The sequence below is a fragment of the Entelurus aequoreus genome, linkage group LG03, assembly GCF_033978785.1.
Source record: "Entelurus aequoreus isolate RoL-2023_Sb linkage group LG03, RoL_Eaeq_v1.1, whole genome shotgun sequence".
In the NCBI taxonomy this organism is placed as follows: Eukaryota; Metazoa; Chordata; class Actinopteri; order Syngnathiformes; family Syngnathidae; genus Entelurus; species Entelurus aequoreus.
Genome location: NC_084733.1, coordinates 90,153,238 through 90,180,989, shown reverse-complemented (window position 1 = coordinate 90,180,989; position 27,752 = coordinate 90,153,238). Strand labels below are relative to the sequence as shown.

At 36.4% G+C, this 27,752-nt stretch overlaps 2 protein-coding genes across 3 annotated transcripts in view; one reads left to right on the top strand and one right to left on the bottom strand.

Moving 5' to 3' along the window:
- Positions 1-43: 43 nt before the first annotated feature.
- On the top strand, positions 44-26,497 carry slc18b1 (solute carrier family 18 member B1). Its single transcript, XM_062043183.1, has 14 exons — positions 44-220; positions 4,215-4,351; positions 13,543-13,638; positions 13,710-13,783; positions 13,860-14,007; positions 16,471-16,627; positions 16,698-16,834; positions 17,173-17,274; positions 17,342-17,433; positions 19,129-19,224; positions 19,300-19,374; positions 23,023-23,116; positions 23,406-23,455; positions 26,267-26,497. Exons 1-14 carry the CDS (start codon positions 190-192, stop codon positions 26,322-26,324), a joined length of 1,347 nt encoding a protein of 448 aa, XP_061899167.1. The 5' UTR covers positions 44-189; the 3' UTR covers positions 26,325-26,497.
- ahi1 (Abelson helper integration site 1) overlaps positions 26,346-27,752 on the bottom strand; it is a 51,021-nt gene continuing 49,614 nt past the window's right edge. For both annotated transcript variants that reach the window (XM_062043180.1, XM_062043181.1), the window contains exon 25: positions 26,346-26,812. In XM_062043180.1, coding sequence (XP_061899164.1) covers positions 26,644-26,812 — 169 coding nt within the window. In that variant the 3' untranslated portion in view covers positions 26,346-26,643. The remainder of the gene's footprint in view (positions 26,813-27,752) is intronic.

Sequence of the window (27,752 nt, the reverse complement as noted above, 5' to 3'; positions counted from 1 at the left end):
TTGAAGATTTAACGGAAGTTGCCATCGCGCTGTTTCCCCTCTAACAAGGAAGTGCCATGTTGCCAGTGCTCAGGAGCTGGCGTGGGTGTGTGTGAGACAATGTGTGCTTATTGTTACTTTTAACGCGTGGGAACATTTGAACACGACCAGGCTGGATACTTTCAGCAAGAAAAGGACAAAAAAAAAAAAATGGAGCCGGCCGCAGATCCACAACTTCCAGGTTAGTCAAGTTTAGGACAAAAAACAACAATTCCTGACATCGCTAACTCACTAATAAAGGGGCGGATTTTTTTCCTGCCTTTTTTTATTTGTGTGAAAGGAGTTGATGTCATCCGCACCGGCTGAATGGAGACTTTTATTCCTAAAAGTCCATTTGCATCAAGAAAAACTAATTGGATCACATGACCTGATGATTGACAATACCATTATTTACTATTTAAACCGCTGCTTAATTAGTTTTGGACTAATACAAATGATTTGTTTAATAATTAATTTGTTTATGCAAAATATCAAAATGAACACAATAAAAAAACAACTGTGTACATCTTCTGTGCTGCTTTATGATAGAAGGTTAAAAGGAGATATTAGATTTGTTATTAATATGACTGACATTTAAATGGCTCTTTATGATATATTCTTATCATTTGTCATTAAATGGAAACATCATGTTAGAATGTAACAATTATTAAACTATTAAGAGTTGCAAAACATATCATTTGACCCCCTGATGAGTTACCATCTAACTGTTGGACTCCTGTAGTGTAACTATCATAAAGTGTAGTGTTTCTATCATAAAGTGTGGTGTTTATATCATAAAGTGTAGTGTAACTATCATAAAGTGTAGTGTTTCTATCATAAAGTGTAGTGTTACTATCATAAGGTGTAGTGTGACTATCATAAAGTGTAGTGTTTCTATCATAAAGTGTTTCTATCATGAAGTGTAGTGTTACTATCGTAATGTGTAGTGTTTCTATCATTAAGTGTAGTGTGACTAACAAAGTGTAGTGTGACTAACATAAAGTGTAGTGTTACTATCATAAAGTGTGTGACTAACAAAGTGTCGTGTTACTATCATAGAGTGTAGTGTTTCTATCATAAAATGTAGTGTTATTATCATAAAGTGTAGTGTCAATATCATAAAGTGTAGTGTTTCTATCATAAAGTGTAGTGTTTCTATCATAAAGTGTAGTGGGACTATCATAAAGTGTAGTGTTTCTATCATAAAGTGTAGTGTGACTATCATAAAGTGTAGTATTTCTATCATAAAGTGTAGTGTTTCTATCATGAAGTGTAGTGTTTCTATCATAATGTGTAGTATTTCTATCATAAAGTGTAGTGTTTCTATCATAAAGTGTAGTGTTTCTATCATAAAGTGTAGTGTTACTATCATAATGTGTAGTGTTTCTATCATTAAGTGTTGTGTGACTAACATAAAGTGTAGTGTTACTATCATAAAGTGTCGTGTGACTAACAAAGTGTTGTGTTACTATCATAGAGTGTAGTGTTTCTATCATAAAATGTAGTGTTATTATCATAAAGTGTAGTGTCAATATCATAAAGTGTAGTGTCACTATCATAAAGTGTAGTCTGACAATCATAAAGTGTGGTGTGACTCTCAAAGTATAGTGTGAAACTCAAAGTGCAGTGCCACTATCATAAAGTGTAGTGTCTCTATCATAAAATGTAGCGCCACTATCATAAAATGTAGTGTATTGTCAACATTATAGTGTAGTGTCACTATCATAAAGTGTAGTGTTACTATCATAAAGTGTAGTGTGACTCATAAAGTGTAGTGTTACTATCAAAGTGTAGTGTTACTATCATAAAGTGTAGTGTCAATATCAAAGTGTAGTGTGACTATCATAAAGTGTAGTGTCACTATCATGAAGTGTAGTGTCACTATCACAAAATATAGTGCTATGATCATAAGGTGTAGTGTCACTTTTATAGTGTAGTGTGACTATCCATCCCAAAGTGTAGTGTCACTATCATAAAGTGTAGTCTGACAATCATAAAGTGTGGTGTGACTCTCAAAGTATAGTGTGAAACTCAAAGTGCAGTGACACTATCATAAAATGTAGCGTCACTATCATAAAGTGTAGTGTCACTATTATAGTGTAGTGTCACTATCATAAAGTATAGTGTGATTCTCATGAAGTGTAGTGTCACTATCATAAAGTGTAGTGTCACTATCATAAAGTCTAGTGTCACTATCATAAAGTGTAGCGTCACTATCATAAAGTGTAGTATCACTATCATAAAGTAGTGTGACTATCATAAAGTGTTGTGTGATTTGTATAAAGTGTAGTGTGACCATCATAAAGTGTAGTGTGACTATCATAAAGTGTAGTGTCACTGTCATAAAGTGTAGTGTCACTATCATAAAGTCTAGTGTCACTATCATAAAGTCTAGTGTCACTATCATAAAGTGTAGCGTCACTATCAGAAAGTGTAGTATCACTATCATAAAGTAGTGTGACTATCATAAAGTGTTGTGTGATTTGTATAAAGTGTAGTGTGACTATCAAAGTTTAGTGTGACCATCATAAAGTGTAGTGTCACTGTCATAAAGTGTAGTGTGACTATCATAAAGTGTAGTGTGATTTGTTTAAAGTGAAGTGTGACTATCATAAAGTTTAGTGTGACCATCATAAAGTGTAGTGTGACCATCATAAAGTGTGGTGTGACCATCATAAAGTGTAGTGTCACTATCATAAAGTGTAGTGTAACTATCATAAAGGGTAGTGTCACTATCATAAAGTGTAGTATCACTATCATAAAGTAGTGTGACTATCATAAAGTGTTGTGTGATTTGTATAAAGTGCAGTGTGACTATCATAAAGTTTAGTGTGACTATCATAAAGTGTAGTGTGACCATCATAAAGAGTAGTGTGACTATAATAAAGTGTAGTGTCACTGTCATAAAGTGTAGTGTGACTATCATAAAGTGCAGTGTGACCATCATAAAGTGTAGAGTGACTATCATAAAACTGGACACATTATTAAAAAGTGAGCTAGCGATGCTAACTGGTTAGCACGTAGACGTGATAGCCACATGTAGCTCTGGAAAAAAAAAATCTCAGAGTTTCCCAATTATTTTGTTTACAGAAAAATGTCTTAGTGGTTAAAAACTCACATTCGTAGTTCGGTCGGGCGAAAGCTCGGCGGATGATTCCAGCTCGCTAGCTAGTTAGCGAGACAGCTAGTTAGCAAGATAGCTAGTGAGATAGCTAGCAAGATAGCTAGCGAGATATTAGATATAATAGCTATTGTTATGTTTTATCGTTTTGTTTTTAATGTTTTGTATTGTGTTTTTTTTATATGTTTAATGGATCTTAAGGTCTGCAATAAAGATTGATGATGATAGCTAGCTAGATAGATAGCTAGCAAGATAGCTAGCTAGCAAGATAACTAGCGAGATATTAGATATTAAAGCTATTGTTATGTTTTATTGTTTTGTTTTTAATGTTTTATTGTTTTGTTTTTAATGTTTTTTTTAATTATTTTTTTTATATATGTTTAATGGATTTTAAGGTCGGCAATAAAGATTAATGATGATAGCTAGCTAGACAGCTAGCAAGATAGCTAGTGAGATGGCTGGCAAGATAGCTAGCGAGATATTAGATATTATAGCTATTCTTGTGTTTTATTGTTTTGTTTTTAATGTTTTGTATTGTGTTTTTTTTAATATGTTTAATGGATCTTAGGGTCTGCAATAAAGATTGATGATGATAGCTAGCTAGCTAGATAGATAGCTAGCAAGATAGCTAGATAGCTAGCTAGCAAGATAACTAGCGAGATATTAGATATTAAAGCTATTGTTATGTTTTATTGTTTTGTTTTTAATGTTTTATTGTTTTGTTTTTAATGTTTTGTATTGTGTTTTTTTTTATATGTTTAATGGATCTTAAGGTTGGCAATAAAGATTGATGATGATAGCTAGCTAGAAAGATAGCGAGCAAGATAGCTAGCTGCCGCCATGCTAAGGCAGAGTGGCAGCATCAAGGCAAGAGAACAACAATGAACAGTTTGATCCATCACACACTCTGGCATCCATTGGTTCAGCCTTAACTGTTCTCAAAGCTGTATTCCCTGGAATCTATTGATTTTTTACACAACACTTTATAATCTCAAGCTAATGAAAATGCGGGGCAAAGTGCGTCATACAGAATGTGTACTTTTGTCTCTAAATGTGGACAATTGGGTTTTCCCAGGGACGGTCGGCGACCCTGCGACGGGTGGTGGGAGGAGGATGACAAGACAGCAGACCCTCACCCTGATATCCATGGCATCGGTCAACTTCAGCTCCATGATCTGCTACTCCATACTCGGCCCTTTCTTCCCCATCGAGGTAACAACTTCTGCTCTCCAAATGACTTGTGGGGCCTGGAACACGTCCAGAATACAAACTCTCACGCTAACATAATAGTGTGAGAGTCCAGTCCATAGTGGATCTAACATAATAGTGAGAGAGTCCAGTCCATAGTGGATCTAACATAATAGTGAGAGTCCAGTCCATAGTGGATCTAACATAATAGTGTGAGAGTCCAGTCCATAGTGGATCTAACATAATAGTGAGAGAGTCCAGTCCATAGTGGATCTAACATAATAGTGTGAGAGTACAGTCCATAGTGGATCTAACATAATAGTGAGAGTCCAGTCCATAGTGGATCTAACATAATAGTGAGAGTCCAGTCCATAGTGGATCTAACATAATAGTGAGAGAGTCCAGTCCATAGTGGATCTAACATAATAGTGAGAGTCCAGTCCATAGTGGATCTAACATAATAGTGTGAGAGTCCAGTCCATAGTGGATCTAACATAATAGTGAGAGAGTCCAGTCCATAGTGGATCTAACATAATAGTGAGAGTCCAGTCCATAGTGGATCTAACATAATAGTGTGAGAGTACAGTCCATAGTGGATCTAACATAATAGTGAGAGTCCAGTCCATAGTGGATCTAACATAATAGTGAGAGTCCAGTCCATAGTGGATCTAACATAATAGTGAGAGAGTCCAGTCCATAGTGGATCTAACATAATAGTGAGAGTCCAGTCCATAGTGGATCTAACATAATAGTGACAGTCCAGTCCATAGTGGATCTAACATAATAGTGAGAGAGTCCAGTCCATAGTGGATCTAACATAATAGTGAGAGTCCAGTCCATAGTGGATCTAACATAATAGTGTGAGAGTCCAGTCCATAGTGGATCTAACATAATAGTGAGAGAGTCCAGTCCATAGTGGATCTAACATAATAGTGAGAGTCCAGTCCATAGTGGATCTAACATAATAGTGTGAGAGTCCAGTCCATAGTGGATCTAACATAATAGTGAGAGTCCAGTCCATAGTAGATCTAACATAATAGTGAGAGAGTCCAGTCCATAGTGGATCTAACATAATAGTGAGAGTCCAGTCCATAGTGGATCTAACATAATAGTGTGAGAGTCCAGTCCATAGTGGATCTAACATAATAGTGTGAGAGTCCAGTCCATAGTGGATCTAACATAATAGTGAGAGAGTCCAGTCCATAGTGGATCTAACATAATAGTGAGAGTCCAGTCCATAGTGGATCTAACATAATAGTGAGAGAGTCCAGTCCATAGTGGATCTAACATAATAGTGTGAGAGTCCAGTCCATAGTGGATCTAACATAATAGTGTGAGAGTCCAGTCCATAGTGGATCTAACATAATAGTGAGAGAGTCCAGTCCATAGTGGATCTAACATAATAGTGTGAGAGTCCAGTCCATAGTGGATCTAACATAATAGTGTGAGAGTCCAGTCCATAGTGGATCTAACATAATAGTGTGAGAGTCCAGTCCATAGTGGATCTAACATAATAGTGTGAGAGTCCAGTCCATAGTGGATCTAACATAATAGTGAGAGTCCAGTCCATAGTGGATCTAACATAATAGTGTGAGAGTCCAGTCCATAGTGGATCTAACATAATAGTGTGAGAGTCCAGTCCATAGTGGATCTAACATAATAGTGAGAGTCCAGTCCATAGTGGATCTAACATAATAGTGTGAGAGTCCAGTCCATAGTGGATCTAACATAATAGTGAGAGTCCAGTCCATAGTGGATCTAACATAATAGTGTGAGAGTCCAGTCCATAGTGGATCTAACATAATAGTGAGAGTCCAGTCCATAGTGGATCTAACATAATAGTGTGAGAGTCCAGTCCATAGTGGATCTAACATAATAGTGTGAGAGTCCAGTCCATAGTGGATCTAACATAATAGTGAGAGTCCAGTCCATAGTGGATCTAACATAATAGTGTGAGAGTCCAGTCCATAGTGGATCTAACATAATAGTGTGAGAGTCCAGTCCATAGTGGATCTAACATAATAGTGAGAGTCCAGTCCATAGTGGATCTAACATAATAGTGTGAGAGTCCAGTCCATAGTGGATCTAACATAGTAGTGTGAGAGTCCAGTCCATAGTGGATCTAACATAATAGTGTGAGAGTCCAGTCCATAGTGGATCTAACATAATAGTGAGAGTCCAGTCCATAGTGGATCTAACATAATAGTGTGAGAGTCCAGTCCATAGTGGATCTAACATAATAGTGTGAGAGTCCAGTCCATAGTGGATCTAACATAATAGTGAGAGAGTCCAGTCCATAGTGGATCTAACATAATAGTGTGAGAGTCCAGTCCATAGTGGATCTAACATAATAGTGAGAGTCCAGTCCATAGTGGATCTAACATAATAGTGAGAGAGTCCAGTCCATAGTGGATCTAACATAATAGTGTGAGAGTCCAGTCCATAGTGGATCTAACATAATAGTGTGAGAGTCCAGTCCATAGTGGATCTAACATAATAGTGAGAGTCCAGTCCATAGTGGATCTAACATAATAGTGTGAGAGTCCAGTCCATAGTGGATCTAACATAATAGTGTGAGAGTCCAGTCCATAGTGAATCTAACATAATAGTGTAAGAGTCCAGTCCATAGTGGATCTAACATAATAGTGAGAGTCCAGTCCATAGTGGATCTAACATAATAGTGTGAGAGTCCAGTCCATAGTGGATCTAACATAATAGTGTGGGAGTCCAGTCCATAGTGGATCTAACATAATAGTGTGACAGTCCAGTCCATAGTGGATCTAACATAATAGTGTGAGAGTCCAGTCCATAGTGGATCTAACATAATAGTGAGAGTCCAGTCCATAGTGGATCTAACATAATAGTGAGAGTCCAGTCCATAGTGGATCTAACATAATAGTGAGAGTCCAGTCCATAGTGGATCTAACATAATAGTGTAAGAGTCCAGTCCATAGTGGATCTAACATAATAGTGAGAGTCCAGTCCATAGTGGATCTAACATAATAGTGTGAGAGTCCAGTCCATAGTGGATCTAACATAATAGTGTGAGAGTCAAGTCCATAGTGGATCTAACATAATAGTGTGAGAGTCCAGTCCATAGTGGATCTAACATAATAGTGTGAGAGTCCAGTCCATAGTGGATCTAACATAATAGTGTGAGAGTCCAGTCCATAGTGGATCTAACATAATAGTGTGAGAGTCCAGTCCATAGTGGATCTAACATAATAGTGAGAGTCCAGTCCATAGTGGATCTAACATAATAGTGTGAGAGTCCAGTCCATAGTGGATCTAACATAATAGTGTGAGAGTCCAGTCCATAGTGGATCTAACATAATAGTGAGAGTCCAGTCCATAGTGGATCTAACATAATAGTGTGAGTCCAGTCCATAGTGGATCTAACATAATAGTGTGAGAGTCCAGTCCATAGTGGATCTAACATAATAGTGTGAGAGTCCAGTCCATAGTGGATCTAACATAATAGTGAGAGTCCAGTCCATAGTGGATCTAACATAATAGTGTGAGTCCAGTCCATAGTGGATCTAACATAATAGTGTGAGAGTCTATCCTGTTATATCTCACATTCTATATTGTGTTTTGGAAAAAAGGTTATCATAAACATTACTTCATTCATTAAAAAAAAAATATACAAAATAAAACATAAATATTTATACATATGTAAATGTATTCAGTTAAATGATAAATGATAATATTCAGTTATAAACATTCATTCACTTTCTTCTTTCTTTCATGGATCTAAACTTTACCGCTGCCGGTAGTTTTTTTCTATGTTTTTATTGAATAAGTTATAGGTGTATTTAGGGGCCCAGTCTGGAGTGGGAAAAAAAAACCTCCATAGCAAAGCACAAATACACATTATTATAATTATAATTATATATTATATAATACATATATATTATATATTATGTTATAATTATAATTATAACATACAGTACATCTTGACACTTGCAACAGAGGGGGGGAGGGGGGGTGGGGGCTACGGTGGCGGGCTGCAGCAAAACATAATTCCATCGTCATAAGTGAGCCATTTGATGCACTTTCATACATTTTCATTGAAGCTTGGCTTCTTGAGTTTATTGCTCGCCATGACTAAAAACAATAACACGCGGGAGTCCTGATACCGGAAATGCAGTATTTGTGATCGATAAAACGGCGAATCAAAATGTAAGAAATTGTACCGTAAAGTTCATTACTTTGAAGTCGACCAATAATTGATCATAAATAATTCGACCCGGCAAGTATAAACAAAACAAAAACAACGGCGGAAAGCGATAATCGGTAAAAAAAATAAAAAATACAATAAATACAAATCTGCGTCCGGGTGTTGCACGGACTACCAGAATTTTGCATCCTTTTTGATTTCAATGCGTGAAAAGACAAAAAAAGTGTGTCAACGCCAACACTGATGAAGTGTAGTGTGACTATCATAAAGTGTAGTGTGACTATCATAAAGTGTAGTGTCACTGTCATACACTGTAGTGTCACTGTCATAAAGTGTAGTGTCACTATCATAGTGTAGTGTCACTACCGTAAAGTGTAGTGCCACTATCATACAATGTAGTGTGACTATCATAAAGTGTAGTGTGACTATCATAAAGTAGTGTCATTATCATACAATGTAGTGTGACTATCATAAAGTGTAGTGTGACTATCATAAAGTAGTGTCATTATCATACACTGTAGTGTGACTATCATAAAGTTTAGTGTCACTATCATACACTGTAGTGTGACTATCATACACTGTAGTGTGACTATCATAAAGTGTAGTGCCACTATCATACACTGTAGTGTGACTGTCATAAAGTGTAGTATCACTATCATAAAGTGTAGTGCCACTATCATACACTGTAGTGTAGTGTCACTATCATAAAGTGTAGTATCACTATCATAAAGTGTAGTCACTATCATACACTGTAGTGTAGTGTCACTATCATAAAGTGTAGTGTGACTATCATACACTGTAGTGTGACTATCATACACTGTAGTGTGACTGTCATAAAGTGTAGTGCCACTATCATACACTGTAGTGTGACTGTCATAAAGTGTAGTATCACTATCATATACTGTAGTGTGACTATCATACACTGTAGTGTGACTGTCATAAAGTGTAGTGCCACTATCATACACTGTAGTGTGACTATCATACACTGTAGTGTGACTGTCATAAAGTGTAGTGCCACTATCATACACTGTAGTGTGACTATCATACACTGTAGTGTGACTGTCATAAAGTGTAGTGCCACTATCATACACTGTAGTGTGACTATCATACACTGTAGTGTGACTGTCATAAAGTGTAGTGCCACTATCATATACTGTAGTGTGACTATCATAAAGTGTAGTGTCACTATCATAAAGTGTAGTGTCACTATCATAAAGTGTAGTGCCACTATCATACACTGTAGTTTGACTATCATACACTGTAGTGTGACTATCATAAAGTGTAGTGTGACTATCATAAAGTATAGTGTCACTATCATAAAGTGTAGTGCCACTATCATACATTGTAGTGTGACTATCATAATGTGTAGTGTCACTATCATAAAGTGTAGTCACTATCATACACTGTAGTGTCACTATCATAAAGTGTAGTGTCACTATCATAAAGTGTAGTGTCACTATCATAAAGTGTAGTGCCACTATCATACACTGTAGTTTGACTATCATACACTGTAGTGTGACTATCATAAAGTGTAGTGTGACTATCATAAAGTATAGTGTCACTATCATAAAGTGTAGTGCCACTATCATACATTGTAGTGTGACTATCATAATGTGTAGTGTCACTATCATAAAGTGTAGTCACTATCATACACTGTAGTGTCACTATCATAAAGTGTAGTGTCACTATCATAAAGTGTAGTGTCACTATCATAAAGTGTACTGTCACTATCATACACTGTAGTGTGTCTACCATAAAATGTAGTGTCACTATCAAAGTGTAGTGTCATTATCATAAAGTGTAGTGTCATTATCATAAAGTGTAGTGTCACTATCATAAAGTGTAGTGTCACTATCATAAAGTTAAGTGGCACTATCATAATGTGTAGTGTCACTTTCATACACTGTAGTGTGACTATCATCAAATGTAGTGTGACTATCATAAAGTGTAGTGTCATTATCATAAAGTGAAATGTGACTATCATAAAGTGTAGTGTCATTATCATAAAGTGTAGTGTCACTATCATAAAGTGTAGTGTCACTATTATAAGGTGTAATGTCACTATCATAATGTGTAGTGTCACTTTCATACACTGTAGTGTGACTATCATAAAGTGTAGTGTGACTATCATAAAGTGTAGTGTCACTATCATAAAGTGTAGTGTCACTATCATAAAGTGTAACGTAAAAAAAAACATGGAACTATTTTTCTATCTGCAAGTAAGTAAACAAACAAAGACTCCTAATTAGTATGCAGTAACATATTGTGTCATTTATACACCTATTATTTTGTACACATTATGAGGGACAAACTGTAAAAAATGGATTATTAATCCACTTGTTCATTTTCTGTTAATATCTGCTTATTTTCTGTTTCAACATGTTCTATCTACACTTCTGTTAAAATGTAATAATCACTTATTCTTCTCTTCTTTGATACTTGACATTACTTTTGGATGATACCACACATTTAGGTATCGATCCGATACCAAGTAGTTACAGGATCATACATTGGTCATATTCAAAGTCCTCATGTGTCCAGGGACGTATTTACTGACTTTATTTAAAAACAAAAACGAAATACAGATTTTGTGATGCTAAACAATATCGACGTAATCATAGTAGTATCGACCTGTACTTGGTATCATCACAGTGGATGTCAGGTGTAGATCCACCCATGGCGTTTGTTTACATTGTGACGGCGGTGAGCTATTGTATCCTCCTACGGTGTGTAGTGAAGCATGTTTAGGTAGTCCTCGTCCTCCAGTGATAATGTTACTTGTAAGAAACTTACTTTATTAGTCGCCATGGAGACGAGGATTAGTGATTTAGAAGTAGCTAGAACACTGTGGATGGACGAGGGTGTTTCAGTGTTGTAACTTCACCTTTATTGTTACTTTTTAAGACAAAATGCGTCCGTTCTCCCTTTTCTGTCTACACACTGTCTGCTTGCAAGTACTCTGTGTGTGTGCGCCGCTAATAAAGTGTCTAGTGGCTTGAGAGAAAACAGCAAAGATGTGGTGGAATGTTTTGCTATAACGTGGTTATGAATAAGATTGTCAGTGGAGGAGATAGGAGTAAGAAAGTGAAAGTAATGGAGTCCTCGTGCTGGAGGCCCCAATTATTCAACATGTGATACACATCATCAAACCTCACGGGGGCCACGCAGTCAATCACACTTTATGACTTTAAAAGTCTTATATAAGTGTTATAATGAAGGCAACACATGATGTAAGTGTCTATATTAGCCTACTATCAAAATGACTTTAAAAGTCTTATATAAGTGTTATAATGAAGGCAAAACATGTTGCAAGTGTCTATATTAGCTATAATAGCCTACTATCAAAATGACTTTAAAAGTCTTATATAAGTGTTATAATGAAGGCAACACATGATGTAAGTGTCTATATTAGCCTACTATCAAAATGATTTTAAAAGTATTTTATAAGTGTTATAATGAAGGCCACACATGATGTAAGTGTCCTTATTAGCTATATTAGCCTACTATCAAAATGATTTTAAAAGTATTTTATAAGTGTTTTAATGAAGGCAACACATGATGTAAGTGTCTATATTAGCCTACTATCAAAATGATTTTAAAAGTATTTTATAAGTGTTATAATGAAGGCCACACATGATGTAAGTGTCTTTATTAGCTATATTAGCCTACTATCAAAATGACTTTAAAAGCCTTATATAAGTGTTATAATAAGGGCAACACATGATGTAAGTGTCTATAATAGCCTACTATCAAAATGACTTTAAAAGTCTTATATAAGTGTTATAATGAAGGCAACACATGATGTAAGTGTCTATATTAGCCTACTATCAAAATGATTTTAAAAGTATTTTATAAGTGTTATAATGAAGGCCACACATGATGTAAGTGTCTTTATTAGCTATATTAGCCTACTATCAAAATGATTTTAAAAGTATTTTATAAGTGTTTTAATGAAGGCAACACATGATGTAAGTGTCTATATTAGCCTACTATCAAAAGGACTTGAAAAGTCTTATATAAGTGTTATAATGAAGGCAACACATGATGTAAGTGTCTATATTAGCTATAATAGCCTACTATCAAAATGACTTTAAAAGCCTTATATAAGTGTTATAATAAGGGCAACACATGATGTAAGTGTCTATATTAGCCTACTATCAAAATGATTTTAAAATTATTTTATAAGTGTTATAATGAAGGCAACACATGATGTAAGTGTCTATATTAGCTATAATAGCCTACTATCAAAATGACTTTAAAAGTCTTATATAAGTGTTGTAATGAAGACAACACATGATGTAAGTGTCTATATTAGCTATATTAGCCTACTATCAAAATTACTTTAAAAGTCTTATATAAGTGTTATAATGAAGACAACACATGATGTAAGTGTCTATATTAGCTATATTAGCCTACTATCAAAATTACTTTAAAAGTCTTATATAAGTGTTATAATGAAGACAACACACGATGTAAGTGTCTATATTAGCCTACTATCAAAATGACTTTAAAAGTCTTATATAAGTGTTATAATGAAGGCAACTCATGATGTAAGTGTCTATATTAGCTATATTAGCCTACTATCAAAATGACTTTAAAAGTCTTATATAAGTGTTATAATGAAGGCAACGCATGACGTAAGTGTCTATATTAGCCTACTATCAAAATTACTTGAAAGACTAAAATAAGTGTTGTAATGAAGGCAACACATGATGTAAGTGTCTTTATTAGCTATATTAGCCTACTATCAAAATGACTTTAAAAGTCATTCACCCTTTTTGATTCATTAGCACCGCGATACTATACTAGTACCGGTATACCGTACAACCCTAGTTGGTTGCTTTTTTTTTTGGCACCATTATTAGGGAAGGTTGTTTGGATTGGGTTGTATAACTAAATGCTGTGCCATATTTACTTCAAACCACACTTCATGGTCATGGCGCCGACACTGCGGGAGCGTAGTAAAAAGTTGCCACTCCAAGTCAGTAGCTGTCACGTGTGCTTGCTGAGATGTTGTTGACGTGTCACCTGACAGGCAGAGAAGAAAGGAGCGTCACAGACGGTAGTGGGCATCATATTCGGCTGCTACGCCGTGTCCAATCTGATTGGCTCCTTGGTCCTGGGTCGATATGTGAGTAGGGCGCATGTGACGTCTAATTGGACAAGGTGCTCGTTAACCCTTCATGGTCTTCTCTGTGTCAGATCGTTCAAATTGGCGCCAAGATGATGCTCATCCTGGGACTCTTCCTGTCGTCGGGCTGCACCATCCTCTTCGGGTGACCACGCCGGTCTCGCAAACACCCATTAAGTCCTTTCTTTGTATTCAGGGGGGTTGTGCTCGCTCCTCCGCAGGCTCCTGGACAGAGTTCCCGCCGGGCCCACTTTCATCGCCCTGTGCATCGTGGTGAGGTCGGTGGACGCCGTGGGCTTTGCCGCCGCCATGACCTCTTCTTTTGCGCTCTCAGCTAAAGTCTTCCCCAACAATGTGGCGACTGTTCTGGTGAGTGCGTGCAGTCTGCACGTCGCCGTCACGAGCGCTGCTAAGGGAGCGCCGTTAAGCACACGCTACGTTGACAAGTGGCGCTATTGTTGTGGTTTTGTTGTCTCCAAAACTTTGGCTGGGGACTTAAATACGCACGTCAACAATAACACAATCCACTCAAAACACACTAATAAATACAGGGGGGTCCAAACTTTACACTTTCTACAACTCTTATTTTTTTGTGATGTAGTGATTGGAGCACATACTTGTTGGTCACAAAAAAACATTCATGAAGTTTGCTTCTTTTATGAATTTATTATGGGTCTACTGAAAATGTGCTGGGTCAAAAGTATACATACAGCAATGTTAATATTTGCTTACATGTCCCTTGGCAAGTTTACCTGCAATAAGGCGCTTTTGGTGGCCATATATATATATATATATTTAGGTATATATATTGATGGAATCAGATCTTTTCCATACATCCAGTTCCGGGGTTTCGGGGAGATCGATCTCGACTGGGCGAGGGAATGCTTCTGTACTGGATTGGGTCTCACGTTTGTCTTCAAAGCTTTGAGTTTTTCACCCTATGAGCTGCAACAATTTGGGGGCTTCGTCCGGGATGGCACGCTGTTGATCGATGACTTTTTGCAATCTTCTGGACAGACTCAGTTGGCCAACATAATTCAAGGTAAGCAGAGCCTTTTTCTAAAATCTGCTTTAGGAGTCTGTCCTGAAGTCTGTAAGTCAAACACTATCTTGTAAGCCAGACGCAGAGTGGTGATTTTAATAGATTGATTGCATTTTTGCCGGGCCTGCCATTGCATTAAAGTTGTAAATGAGTGGTCAACTCACGTCATTGTGTCTAGACTACCGTGACGGGCAGTTTCATTGACGAGTGAACTAATAGTTGGGTGTAAGCTTACCCTGGGAATTTGGTCTTCCCTTAATGAGCTCGGGTTGAGAGATCCCAGTGACGATAAGCGATAGGGCACTGAAACGTAAGGAAACGGGTTGAAAGATCCCAGTGACGATAGGGCACTGAAACGTAAGTAAATAGACTATTCTATATATATATATGTATGTATGTATGTATGTATGTATGTATGTATGTATGTATATATATATATATATATATATATATATATATATATACCTGTATGTATGTATGTATATATATATATATATATATATATATATATATATATATATATATATATATATATATATATATATATATATATATATATACAAGCGCGGTTGGGAGAGTGGCCGTGCCAGCAACCTGAGGGTTCCTGGTTCAATCCCCACCTTCTACCAACTTCGTCATGTCTGTTGTGTCCTTGAGCAAGACACTTCCACCCTTGCTCCTGATGGATCGTGGTTAGGGCCTAGCATGGCAGCTCCCGCCATCAGTGTGTGAATGTGGAAATAGTGTCAAAGCGCTTTGAGTACCTTGAAGGTAGAAAAGCGCTATACAAGTATAACCCATTTATCATTTTAATTTAAAAACGTGTCTCTTGTACAAAACCCAAAACCAGTCTTAGATGAGCTCGGCGTTTCTGGGTGTTGTTGATAAATGGCTTCGGCTTTGCCTAGTAGAGTTTTAACTTGCACTTACAGATGTAGCGACCAACTGTGGTTACTGACAGTGGTTTTCTGAAGTGTTCCTGAGCCCATGTAGTGATATCCTTTACACACTGATGTCACTTTTTTGATGCAGTACCGCCTGAGGGATCCAAGGTGCGTAATATCACCTTTTGATGATATTACGGAGTATAGATGGTGAAATCCCTAAATTCCTTGCAATAGCTGCTTGAGAAATGTTGTTCTTAAACAACATTTGCTAAAAAATAAAGTTTACCAGTGTAAACGTTAAATATCTTGTCTTTGCAGTCAATTCTATTGAATATAAGTTGAACAGGATTTGCAAATCATTGTATTCTCTTTTTATTTACCATTTACACAATGTGACAACTTCACTGCTTTGGGGGTTTTGGAGGAAGTCTTCCAAATGGACGTCTTAAGCGCCAGGAACCAAATCCCGCAGGCGCCTCCAGGCTTCGACGGATGGTTTGCGTTTGCGTACAAAGTCCGATATCTGTCCGTAGGAGTGGTCATGGAAACCACGTGAATACTCCTTAGGACCGGGCTTTCTGCTCCGCCTCTCCCAGTCTGTGGAACGCTCTCCCTGACCACCTGAGGGCACCACAGACTGTGGATGTTTTTAAAAAAGGCTTAAAACCCTTCTTTTTAAAAAAGCCTTTTTTTAGATATATGCATAGTAGTTTTAGCTATTTTGCTGTTCTAGTTTGTATTTTTTTTTTATATCTTTTTATTTTAATTTTTTTTCATACACTGTAGCACTTTGAGGTTGTTTACTCAATTTAAGTGCTTTTTACAAATCTATTATTATTATTGTTAGGACCCCTAACCCGTGGTTAAAAGTTCTTGTATGTCTGTGTGAATGTTTCCCGCCAGGGAAGTCTGGAGGTCTTCACAGGACTGGGCCTCATCCTGGGGCCGCCGGTGGGAGGGTGGTTCTACCAGTCCTTCGGCTACGAGGTTCCCTTCATGGTTCTGGGGTGTTTCCTGTTGGTCATGGTGCCGCTCAACATCTACATCCTGCCCTCCATTGGTACCACACCCCCAGCTCCTTTGGGTTTTTTAGGGGGGGGTGATTGTTAACGTTGGGTTTTTGTGCACAGACGCCGTTTCCTCAAAGGCCTCCTTCTTCCGGCTTCTCAAAAACGTCAAAATTGTTCTGCTCTGCTACGTCATCTTCACGCTGAGCTCGGGTCTGGGCTTCTTGGACGCCACCTTGTCGCTGTACGCTGTAGACCAGGTGAAGTGCCTCTCTGTTCGTCATGTGCGATACCACCCATTTTCTTTCCCATCTGAGTGTCGTCGTAGCTTGTGCAGCCCTTTGAGACACTTGTGATTAAGGACTATATAAATAAACTTAGATTGATTCATACCAAGTCAAATTTAGGCTGGTATCAGCGATACTGATCTGATACTTTGTGCAAATATGTGCCTCTCCGTTCGGTCATGTGCGATACCACCGATTTTCTTTCCGACCTGAACTACAGTATGGATATTAGAGCATACAGATCTGGTATTGATATGTCAGTTAAGGTTTTGTGGCCTCAGTACTGAAGACGTCCTGTTTCCTCCCTACAGTTCCAGCTGTCCGCGGGCTACGTGGGTCTCATCATGCTGGGTCTGTCCTTCCCGTACTCTCTGGGCTCGCCGCTCTTCGGCTTCTTCACGGATAAATACCCCGTGAGTGACGGAGCAGCCGCCGCACTTTCAGAATGTCCCAATCATTCCTGGTGTTTGTGCGCTTCAGGCGTCCAGGAGCTGGTTCATGGTGGTGGGAGGCGTGGCCACGGCCCTCGGGTTCCTGTTGCTGGGGCCCGTCCCTTTCCTCAACATCCCAAAGTGAGTACCACTTGCAAGTCCTTTTTGCATTCAGTCCTCCCTCTAATGCTTCTAGGGCAGGGTGGGGGGGCGGGGGGGGGGGGTCAAACATATCAATCAGACCCGTGAACGGCTTTTATTATGGGCCGGAACGTAAAACGTCAACGCAGAATTGCCAAAAGTATTTGGCCAGCCATCCAAATGATGAGAATCCGGTGTCCTAACCACTTGGCCCGGTGTATCAAATCAAGCACTTAGGCATGGAGACTGTTTCTCTGTGAAAGAACGGGCCGCTCTCAGTGATTTCCAGCGTGGAACTGTCACAGGATGCCACCTGTGCAACAAATCCAGTCGTGAAATTTCCTCGCTCCTAAAATATTCCAAAGTCAACTTTATTACAAGAAAAGTGAAGAGTTTGGGGAACAACAGCAACCAAGTGGTAGGCCACGTAAACTGACAGGAGAGGTCAGCATAGTGCAAAGACTTTCTGCACAGTCAGTCGCTACAGAGCTCCAAACGTCACGTGACCTTCCAATTAGCCCACGTGCAGCACGCAGAGCGCTTCGTGGAATGGCTTTCCGTGGCTGCTCGACTAGATGTGCTATTGTACTTGGTATCATTGCAGTGGATGTCAGGTGTAGATCCACCCATGGCGTTTGGTTACATTGTGACGGCGGTGAGCTATTGTATCCTCCCACGGTGTGTAGTGAAGCATGTTTAGCTATTCCTCGTCCTCCAGTGATAACGGTACTTGTAAGAAACTCACTTTATTTGTCGCCATGGAGACGAGGATTGGTTATTAAGAAGTAGCTGAAACGCTGTGGATGGGCGTTAGCCATGAAAGCCCAGTCTGTGGAACGCTCTCCCTGACCACCTGAGGGCACCACAGACTGTGGATGCTTTTAAAAAAGGCTTAAAAACCCTTCTTTTTTTCTTTTTTTTTTAAAAAAAAAGCCTTTTTTTAGATATATGCATACTAGTTTTAGCTATTTGGCTGTTCTAGTTTTTATTTTTATAAATTTTTTATTATCTTTTTATTATTTTTTTTAATACACTGTAGCACTTTGAGGTTGTTTACTCAATGTAAAGTGCTTTTTACAAATAAAATCTATTATTATTATGTCTTCAAGCAGCTCTTCCTGAGGGCGTTTCAGTGTTATAACTTCACCTTTATCTTTACTTTTTACACCAAAATGCGTCCATTCTCCCTTTTCTGTCTGCTTGTAAGTACTCTGTGTGTGTGCGCTGCCGAACATGCTCCTCTGCTCGTAAAACCAGCAATGTCACTACATGACAAAAAAAAAAAAAAAGTGGGGGGAGTGGACCGGTACTTTTTAGAGGCGGTATAGTACTGAATATGATTCATTAGTATAGTATACTATATACTAGTACTACTATACTAGTACCGGTATACCGTACAACCCTACTTTCTATTAAATGCTCGTTATTGTGCTGGTGTTGTTGTTGTTTTCTGCGTCCAAATGCTGGCTTAACCTGGCATGAGGAGGGAATTTAGAATTGAGTAAGTTAAGATGTGGAGCGAGATAAAAAAGCCTCCTAAGTACGTCCACAAAGGAAGTTATGTTTGCCAAGCAGGATCAAGCCCAAATCCACACTGCTTGGGGCCGCAAATGAACATAGCGGGATGTTTGGCAACTTTATTTGCCGTCACATGACTCCACCACGCTAACTGCCGTGCTCAATCCCGCCTCGCAGGCATCTGTGGCTGCTGGTCCTCATGCTGGGGATAATCGGGCTTTCCCTGGCTATGACCGCCATCCCCATCTTCCCGGAGGTCATCACGTGCGCCTAGTGAGTGGGCCACGCCAACCACCCCGCCGGGTGACGGACGACCCGCTTTAAAAGTTTGTCCTTTTTCTCCCGCAGCGAAAATGGCTTCGAGGAGGGACTGAGCACCCTGGGAATGGTATCTGGAATGTTCGGTGCAGTTTGGTCCGCAGGGTGAGTCCGGTCATTTGTTTGGTTCACTGCGGTGTAATTGGACGGGTGAGATACACCCGATCAATGCCAGGCTAATGTCAAAAATATCTATTAGATTTCAATTAGTTTTAAAAGTCAACGTATATGTCGCTTTGTCGCCATCTGGTGGACAACCTGAGTATTTCAGGTCTATGCAAATAATCTATTTATATGACTCAATGCAAACAACCTTCCTTAGTCATGGTGCAAAAAAAAAAATTGGAACCAACACAAAATGCAAACAGACATGGTCACACAAAACAATTTGTGGATATTATTTTTAAAAAAAAAATCTAAATGACACCCATTACAAAGCATGATGGGAAAAATGCAAAACAATCTCTCCACACTTACCCATTTCTGATTGATTGCAAAACTTTAAAGAGCTTGTCATGGATTTATTTATATGACCCAGTGCAAACAACCTTCCTTAGTCATGGTGCAAATGAAAAAAAAGTCGAACCAACACAAAATGCCAACAGACGTGGTCACACAACATGATATGATACAATTTGTGTATATTTTTTTTTTTTAAAAAGGGTCCATGCACCAAAACAAAAATCTAAATTACACCCATTACAAAGCATGATGGGAAAAATGCTAAACATTATCTCCACATTTATCTATGTGTGGTGCACTTTAGCTGCTTGATATTTCTGATTAATTGCAAAACTTTAAGGAGCTTTTCACTGAGTTATTTGTATGACCCAATCAAATAACCTTCCTTAGTCATGGTGCAAATGAAAAATAATTAAAAATCTAACCAACACAAAATGCCAACAGACATGGTCACACAATACGACACAATTTGTGAATATAATTTTAAAAAACGTCCGTGCGCCATAATAAAAATCTAAATTACGCCCATTTAAATCCATTACAAAGCATGATGGGTAAAACGTAAACACTATCTCCACACTTACCCATGTTTGGCACACTTTAGCTGCGTGATATTTCTGATTGATTGCAAAACTTTAAGGAGGTTGTCACGGATTTATTTATATGACCCAGTGCAAACAACCTTCCTTAGTCATGGTGCAAATGAAAAAAAAAAAAATCGAAGCAACACAAAATGCCAACAGACATGGTCACACAACACAATATGACACAATTTGTGGATATTATTTAAAAAAAACATCCATGCACCATAAAAAATAAAATCTAAATTACGCCCATTTAAATCCATTACAAAGCATGATGGGAAAAATGCTAAACATTATCTCCACATGTACCCATGTTTGGCACACTTTAGCTGCGTGATATTTCTGATTGATTGCAAAACTTTAAGGAGGTTGTCACAGATTTATTTATATGACCCAGTGCAAACAACCTTCCTTAGTCATGGTGCAAATGAAAAAAAATAAAATAAAAAATTTAACCAATACAAAATGCCAACAGACATGGTCACACAACACAATATGTGATTTTTTTGATTTTTTTAAAAAATACATGCGCCATAAAAAAACATCTAAATTACACCCAATCCATTACAAAGCATGATAGGGAAAATGCAAAACACTATCTCCACACTTGCCCATTTTTGGCACACTTTAGCTGCGTGATATGTCTGATTGATTGCAAAACTTTAAGGAGCTTGTCACGGATGTATTTATATGAGCCAGTGCAAACAACCTACCTTAATCATGGTGCAAATGAAAAAAAAAAAAAAATCGAACCAATACAAAATGCCAACAGACATGGTCACACAACACAATATGACACAATTTGTGAATATATATTTTTTTAAATACATGCACCATAAAAAAACATCTAAATCACACCCATTTAAATCCATTACAAAGCATGATGGGAAAAAATGCAAAACAATCTCTTCACACTTACCCATTTTTGGCGCACTTTAGCTGCGTGATATGTCTGATTGATTGCAAAACTTAAAGGAGGTTGTCACGGATGTATTTATATGACCCAGTGCAAACAACCTTCCTTAGTCATGGTGCAAATCGAAATAAAAAAAATATAAAAAATCGAACCAATACAAAATACCAACAGACATGATCACACAACACAATATGACACAATTTGTGCATATATTTTTTTTTAATACATGCACCATAAAAAAAACATCTACCGTAATTTCCGGACTATAAGCCGCTACTTTTTCCCCTCGTTCTGGTCCCTGCGGCTTATACAAGGGTGCGGCTTATTTACGGCCTGTTCTTCTCCGACACCGACGAAGAGGATTTCGGTGGTTTTAGTATGCAGGAGGAAGACGATGACACAATGATTAAAGACTGACTTTTCATATACCGGTAGGCTGGTTATTTTGATAACGTACAGGCGAGCACTTTGTATTACTTTGCACCGTTGTATTATTTGTACTCTGCACGAATGCTGTTCGCCATGTCAAAGATGTGAAAGTTTGATTGAATGATTGAAAGATTTATTGTTAATAAATGGGACGCTCATCTCTGTCCCGACAATCCCCTCCGTGGTAGCAGGAACCCCTATATACTACGGTAATTACACATCAAAACCCTGCGGCTTATAGTCGGGTGCGGCTTATATATGGAGCAATCTGTATTTTCCCCTAAATTTAGCTGGTGCGGCTTATAGTCAGGTGCGGCTTATAGTCCGGAAATTACTGTAAATTACACCCATTTAAATCCATTACAAAGCATGATGGGAAAAAAATGCAAAACAATCTCTTCACACTTACCCATTTTTGGCGCACTTTAGCTGCGTGATATGTCTGATTGATTGCAAAACTTTAAGGAGCTTGTCACGGATGTATTTATACGACCCAATGCAAACAACCTTCCTTAGTCATGGTGCAAATGGAAATTTAAAAAAAAAATCGAACCAACACAAAATGCCAACAGACATGGTCACACAACACAACAATATGACACAATTTGTGTATATTATTTTAAAAAAAAGGTCCATGCATCAAAACAAAAATCTAAATTACACCCATTACAAAGGATGATGGGAAAAATGCTAAACATAATCTCCACACTTATCTATTTCTGGTGCACTTTAACTGCTTGATATATCTGATTGATTGCAAAACTTTAAGGAGCTTGTCACGGATGTATTTATACGACCCAATGCAAACAACCTTCCTTAGTCATGGTGCAAATGGAAATTTAAAAAAAATCGAACCAACACAAATTGCCAACAGACATGGTCACACAACACAATATGACACAAATTGTGGATATTATTAAAAAAAAAACATCCATGCACCATAAAAAAAAATCTAAATTCCACCCATTTAAGTCCATTACAAAGCATGATGGGAAAAATTTAAAAATGGTACCTGCTGATCTGTATTTGGGATCCATCCTGAAAATGTGTGCCAACCGCTACTGAAGTCCGTGACTTCACGTAGTCGATAAACTTCTTCTTTTTCTCTATCTTCTTGTTATGTGACATTCATCCTCCACTTGTAATATAAAGTAGTGTAAAGTTCGTACTTATATGTGTCAGTAAACTCACCATGAAAGCACTAAAACATACCGGTGTAGTGAGTTGACATTATTCACCCAAGGAACTTTAGTTGTATGAAAATAGACGCGCTCATCGGCAGTGTGCCTTATAATGTGGAAATTAAGGCTACTGTACATGATATTATGTCTGTAAGAAAGTGTGCTTGGGTCTTATTTCCAGGATGTTCTACGGGCCCACCATGGGCGGAGTCATCACACAGCGTCTGAGCTTCGAGTGGGCCGCCGCCATCCAAGGAGGTCTGGCCTTCTTTGGTGTGAGTCTTTATTCGCTGGCGTGGCTCTAGCTACACGTTATGACTCGTGAGTTATTACTGTACATGCCAGGGTGTTTATCTCTCTCAACCACAAAGGGTTAGTTAGAGACCGACAAAGTGTGGACTGTGGTCCATTTTAGCCCTGCAGCTTGTAAACATAAAATGATAGCGAGAATACAATAATTGCCTTTGTGTTCTACAACACCTCCTTGTTTACTAGACACCTTGTGATGTACAGTAGAAGGTTTAAAAACAGAAGTTGAACCTTCATGTCTGATTGTGTCCCCAGGCTGTCCTGCTGGGGCTTTACTACGTCTCACAATCAGCACAGCAGCACAGGTAACAACACACCTGTTTGACACGCACTTATACCTAACATTATGCACACAACGCTACTTTTTTTCCTACGCTTTGAACCCCGCGGCTTATGAAACGCTGCGGCTAATTTTGGGGATTTTAATACACTTAGGTGTTCTATTGTTTGTGCTACGGCGCCATCTTCTAGATGAGTTGGCTCACTGCATGTGCAGTGGTGTCCAAGCTACAGCCCACCAGCCTCTTCAATTTGGTTCCCGCGAGACGTCATGAGTTCAACCAAGCATCAAACAGCGATGTGCTTCCAAATTAATCTTAAATTCCAGGCGGTTTCTGAATGCTACATATTTTAGCTGCTATCTTGCGGTCGATGTGAGTCAATCAGATCGGTGACCCATTGAAAGTACCTAGAAAAAAATAGCACAGCTTTGACTTATATGACACAATCCAAACAACCTTCCCTAGTCATAGATATTATGAAACATTTTTTATATTTTTATCAATATACATATATTTTTTTAAATCAATATGTATAGTTTATATATTTTTTCATATATTTTTATATAATTTTTTAATATATATATATTTTTTCTTTTTTATTATCTGAAAATTGATTTGAAAAAAAAAAAAAATGAAAATTGAATTTTTTTTGACACCCCTATTATATTTATTTTTTTACGTACATTGTTATATAAAAAAAATCTGTACATTTTACATTGAAGGTTTTGAGCATTGAAAAAGGAAATAGAAAAAAGTACCAACGCTTTTACTGTAAATAAAAAATTCAGGTGACCTACCTGTTTTTTTGTTTTGTTTTTTCAGTAAAAATAATTTCAACAGCCTACAATTTGATGGATAACTTGCTTTGAAATCGATCATTTAGGCACTTATTTTGATTTTAACACAAAAAAAAATGTATAATGTATTTTTTAGCTATTTTTATATAATTTTTAAATATATATATTTTTTTCTTTTTTATTATCTGAAAATGTATATGATTTTGTATATTTTTATCAATATATATGTTTTTTATATATATTTTTTAATATAATTGTTCAAATACATATTTTTTTCTTTTTTATTATCTGAAAAAAAAAATTTTTGACACCCCTATTAATATATATTTTTTACGTACATTGTTATAAAACAAAATCTGTACATTTTACAGTGAAGGTTTTTAATTTTGAGCATTGAAAAAGGAAATAGAAAAAAGTACCAACGCTTTTACTGTAAAATCTACAATTGTTTTTTATTACTGTAAAAAAAATTCAGGTGACCGACCTGTCTTGTTTTTTTTGCAGTAAAAATCTTTTCTACAGCGTACAATTTGATGGATAACTTGCTTTGAAATCGATCATTTAGGCATATTTTTAAATATATATATATATTTTTCTTTTTTATTATCTGAAAATGTATATGATTTTGTATATCAATATACATATATTTTTTTATATAATTGTTAAAATAAATAAATGTTTTTCTTTTATTATCTGAAAAATTTTTTTTTTTGACACCCCTATTATATATATTTTTTACGTACATTATTAAAAAAAAATCTGTACATTTTATAGTGAAGGTTTTTAATTTTGAGCATTGAAAAAAGAAATAGAAAAAAGTAGCAACGCTTTTACTGTAAATAAAAAATTCCAGTGACCTACCTGTTTTGTTTTTTTTGCAGTAAAAATAATTTCTATAGTGTTCAATTTGGTGGATAATTTGCTTTTAACACCAACAAAAATGTATAATGTATTTTTAGATATTTTTATATAATTTTTAATATATATATATTTTTTCACACCCCTATTATATATATTTTTTACATACATTGTTATAAAAAAAAATCTGTACATTTTACAGTGAAGGTTTTTAATTTTGAGCACTGAATAAGGAAATAGAAAAAAGTACCAACGCTTTTTTTACTCATGTAAAAAAAATAAAAAATTCCAGCAAATATGATCATCTACATCAACTATATGGTTTGTCTGAGTGGCTGGACGAGATAGATTGAAAAAAAAAAAGTAATACAATAAAATCGCTTTTTGAATTTTTTAATGGATTAAGAATTGTAAAAAAAATAAAAAATGTTTTTTATATATTTGTATCAATTTTTATACATATACATATACATTTTTTTAAATCAATATTTTTTTTTTTTATATAATTGTAAAATAAATATATTTTTTTCTTTTTTATTATCTGAAAATTAATTTGTTTTGACACCCCTATTATGCATATTTTTTGCGTACATTGTCCCTTAGAAACAGCTGTTGCCATGTAATCAGGGAAAGTCCAAATAAAAGAGGAGGCGTGCATACTTTCATCAGGAGCGTGGTGGTGACAGTCCAGACGTCTCTCCTCAATTGAGCCAAATTTAATTATGTCTCTGTTTAATTCCTTGCTTCTTGTCTTGTTTAATAAATGTCATCAGTGTTTGAACCTGACAGACATCATATTGAACCCTCCGGGTTAGGAGTGGGGGTGAGTCAAGGCAGGTGGCCAAATATAGTGTATCTGCGGCTTATAGTCCGGTACGGCTAATAAATAAAACATTTTTTTGATTTATTAGCCGTACCGGCTAATAAATCAAAAATAAAATAAATAAAAATAATAAACTTAAAAAATAAATAAAAATCAAAATCAAAACATTTTCCCCCTAATATTTAGTGGGTGCTCTCTATAGTCCGGAAACTACGGTATTTTACAAATACTGCGGTGTAATTCCGAACATTTACTGTATATTTGTGAATGACGTATTGGAGCTTCATTGTTCACCAAATGAAAACATTTACCATAATAACATTTCTTTACTGACTTGTACTTCTACTTCTTTTCCAGGTTTCCGGGCGAGAGTGGACAGAATGAGTCCCGCCCTCTCCTGAATGGTCCTGTGTAATAAAGTCAACAACACTACATCCATGGTTCATACGCTCATGTTAAAAGGGGACAAGTAAATACTGTATTAAAAAGCACTGATTTGAATAAATCTTGTAAATATGTACATGTTGTCCTTTACAGCTTATTTAAAAAGTCAGTTTATTGCCTCATAAACCTGGTAACATAAACTCATGTATATAAAAAAGCTAAACAAAAATAAGAAAAAATGCTCTCTTTATGAATAAATAATCTCCGTCCAGACATTTTATGGAAAAAAAAAAAAAAACATCTGGAAGGATTGTCGTCTTTACGCACAAACCTGACAAAAAAGTCTCCAATCAGGCGTCAGGCGGCAAAGTACAGTCGGCTTGTCTGCTCGGTCTCTTGGGGAGAGGACGGCGGACCGGCCGCGGTCTCCTGCCGTCCTCGTCCGGCTCGGAAAACGTGGCCTGGGACGACGACAACGGTGGCGATGGCAGCTTTTTAACCTTCCTTTTCTTCTTGAGCCTGCGTCAAAGGAAGTTTCATAAACGTCAACACTATTTATGTTTCAACTAGGGTTGTCCACAAAACCAATGTTTTGGTACCGCTACCTAAATGTATTTCCATACTTTTCTACATAAAGGGGACCACAAAAAATGGCATTATTGTCTTTATTTTAACAAAAAATCTTAGGGTACATGAAACATGTTAAATAATATTAATATTAAATATTATTAAATAATATTAAGGTACATGAAACATCTTTATTATTGCAATTTAGTCCTTAAATAATGTTAAATAATATTAATATTAAATATTGTTAAATAATATTAGGGTACATGAAACATGTTTATTATTGCAATTTAGTCCTTAAATAATGTTAAATATTAATATTAATATTAAATATTATTAAATAATATTAGGGTACATGAAACATGTTTATTATTGCAATTTAGTCCTTAAATAATGTTAAATAATATTAATATTAAATATTATCAAATAATATTAGGGTACATGAAACATGTTTATTATTGTAATTTAGTCCTTAAATAATGTTAAATAATATTAATATTAAATATTATTAAATAATATTAGGGTACATGAAACATATGTTTATTATTGCAATTTATGTTAAATAATATTAATATTAATATTATGAAATAATATTAGGGTACATGAAACATATGTTTATTGTTGCAATTTAGTCCTTAAATAATGTTAAATATTAATATTAATATTAGGGTACATGAAACATGTTTATTATTGCAATTTAGTCCTTAAATAATGTTAAATAATATTAATATTAAATATTATTAAATAATATTAGGGTACATGAAACATGTTTATTATTGTAATTTAGTCCTTAAATAATGTTAAATAATATTAATATTAAATAATATTAGGGTACATGAAACATATGTTTATTATTGCAATTTATGTTAAATAATATTGATATTAAATATTA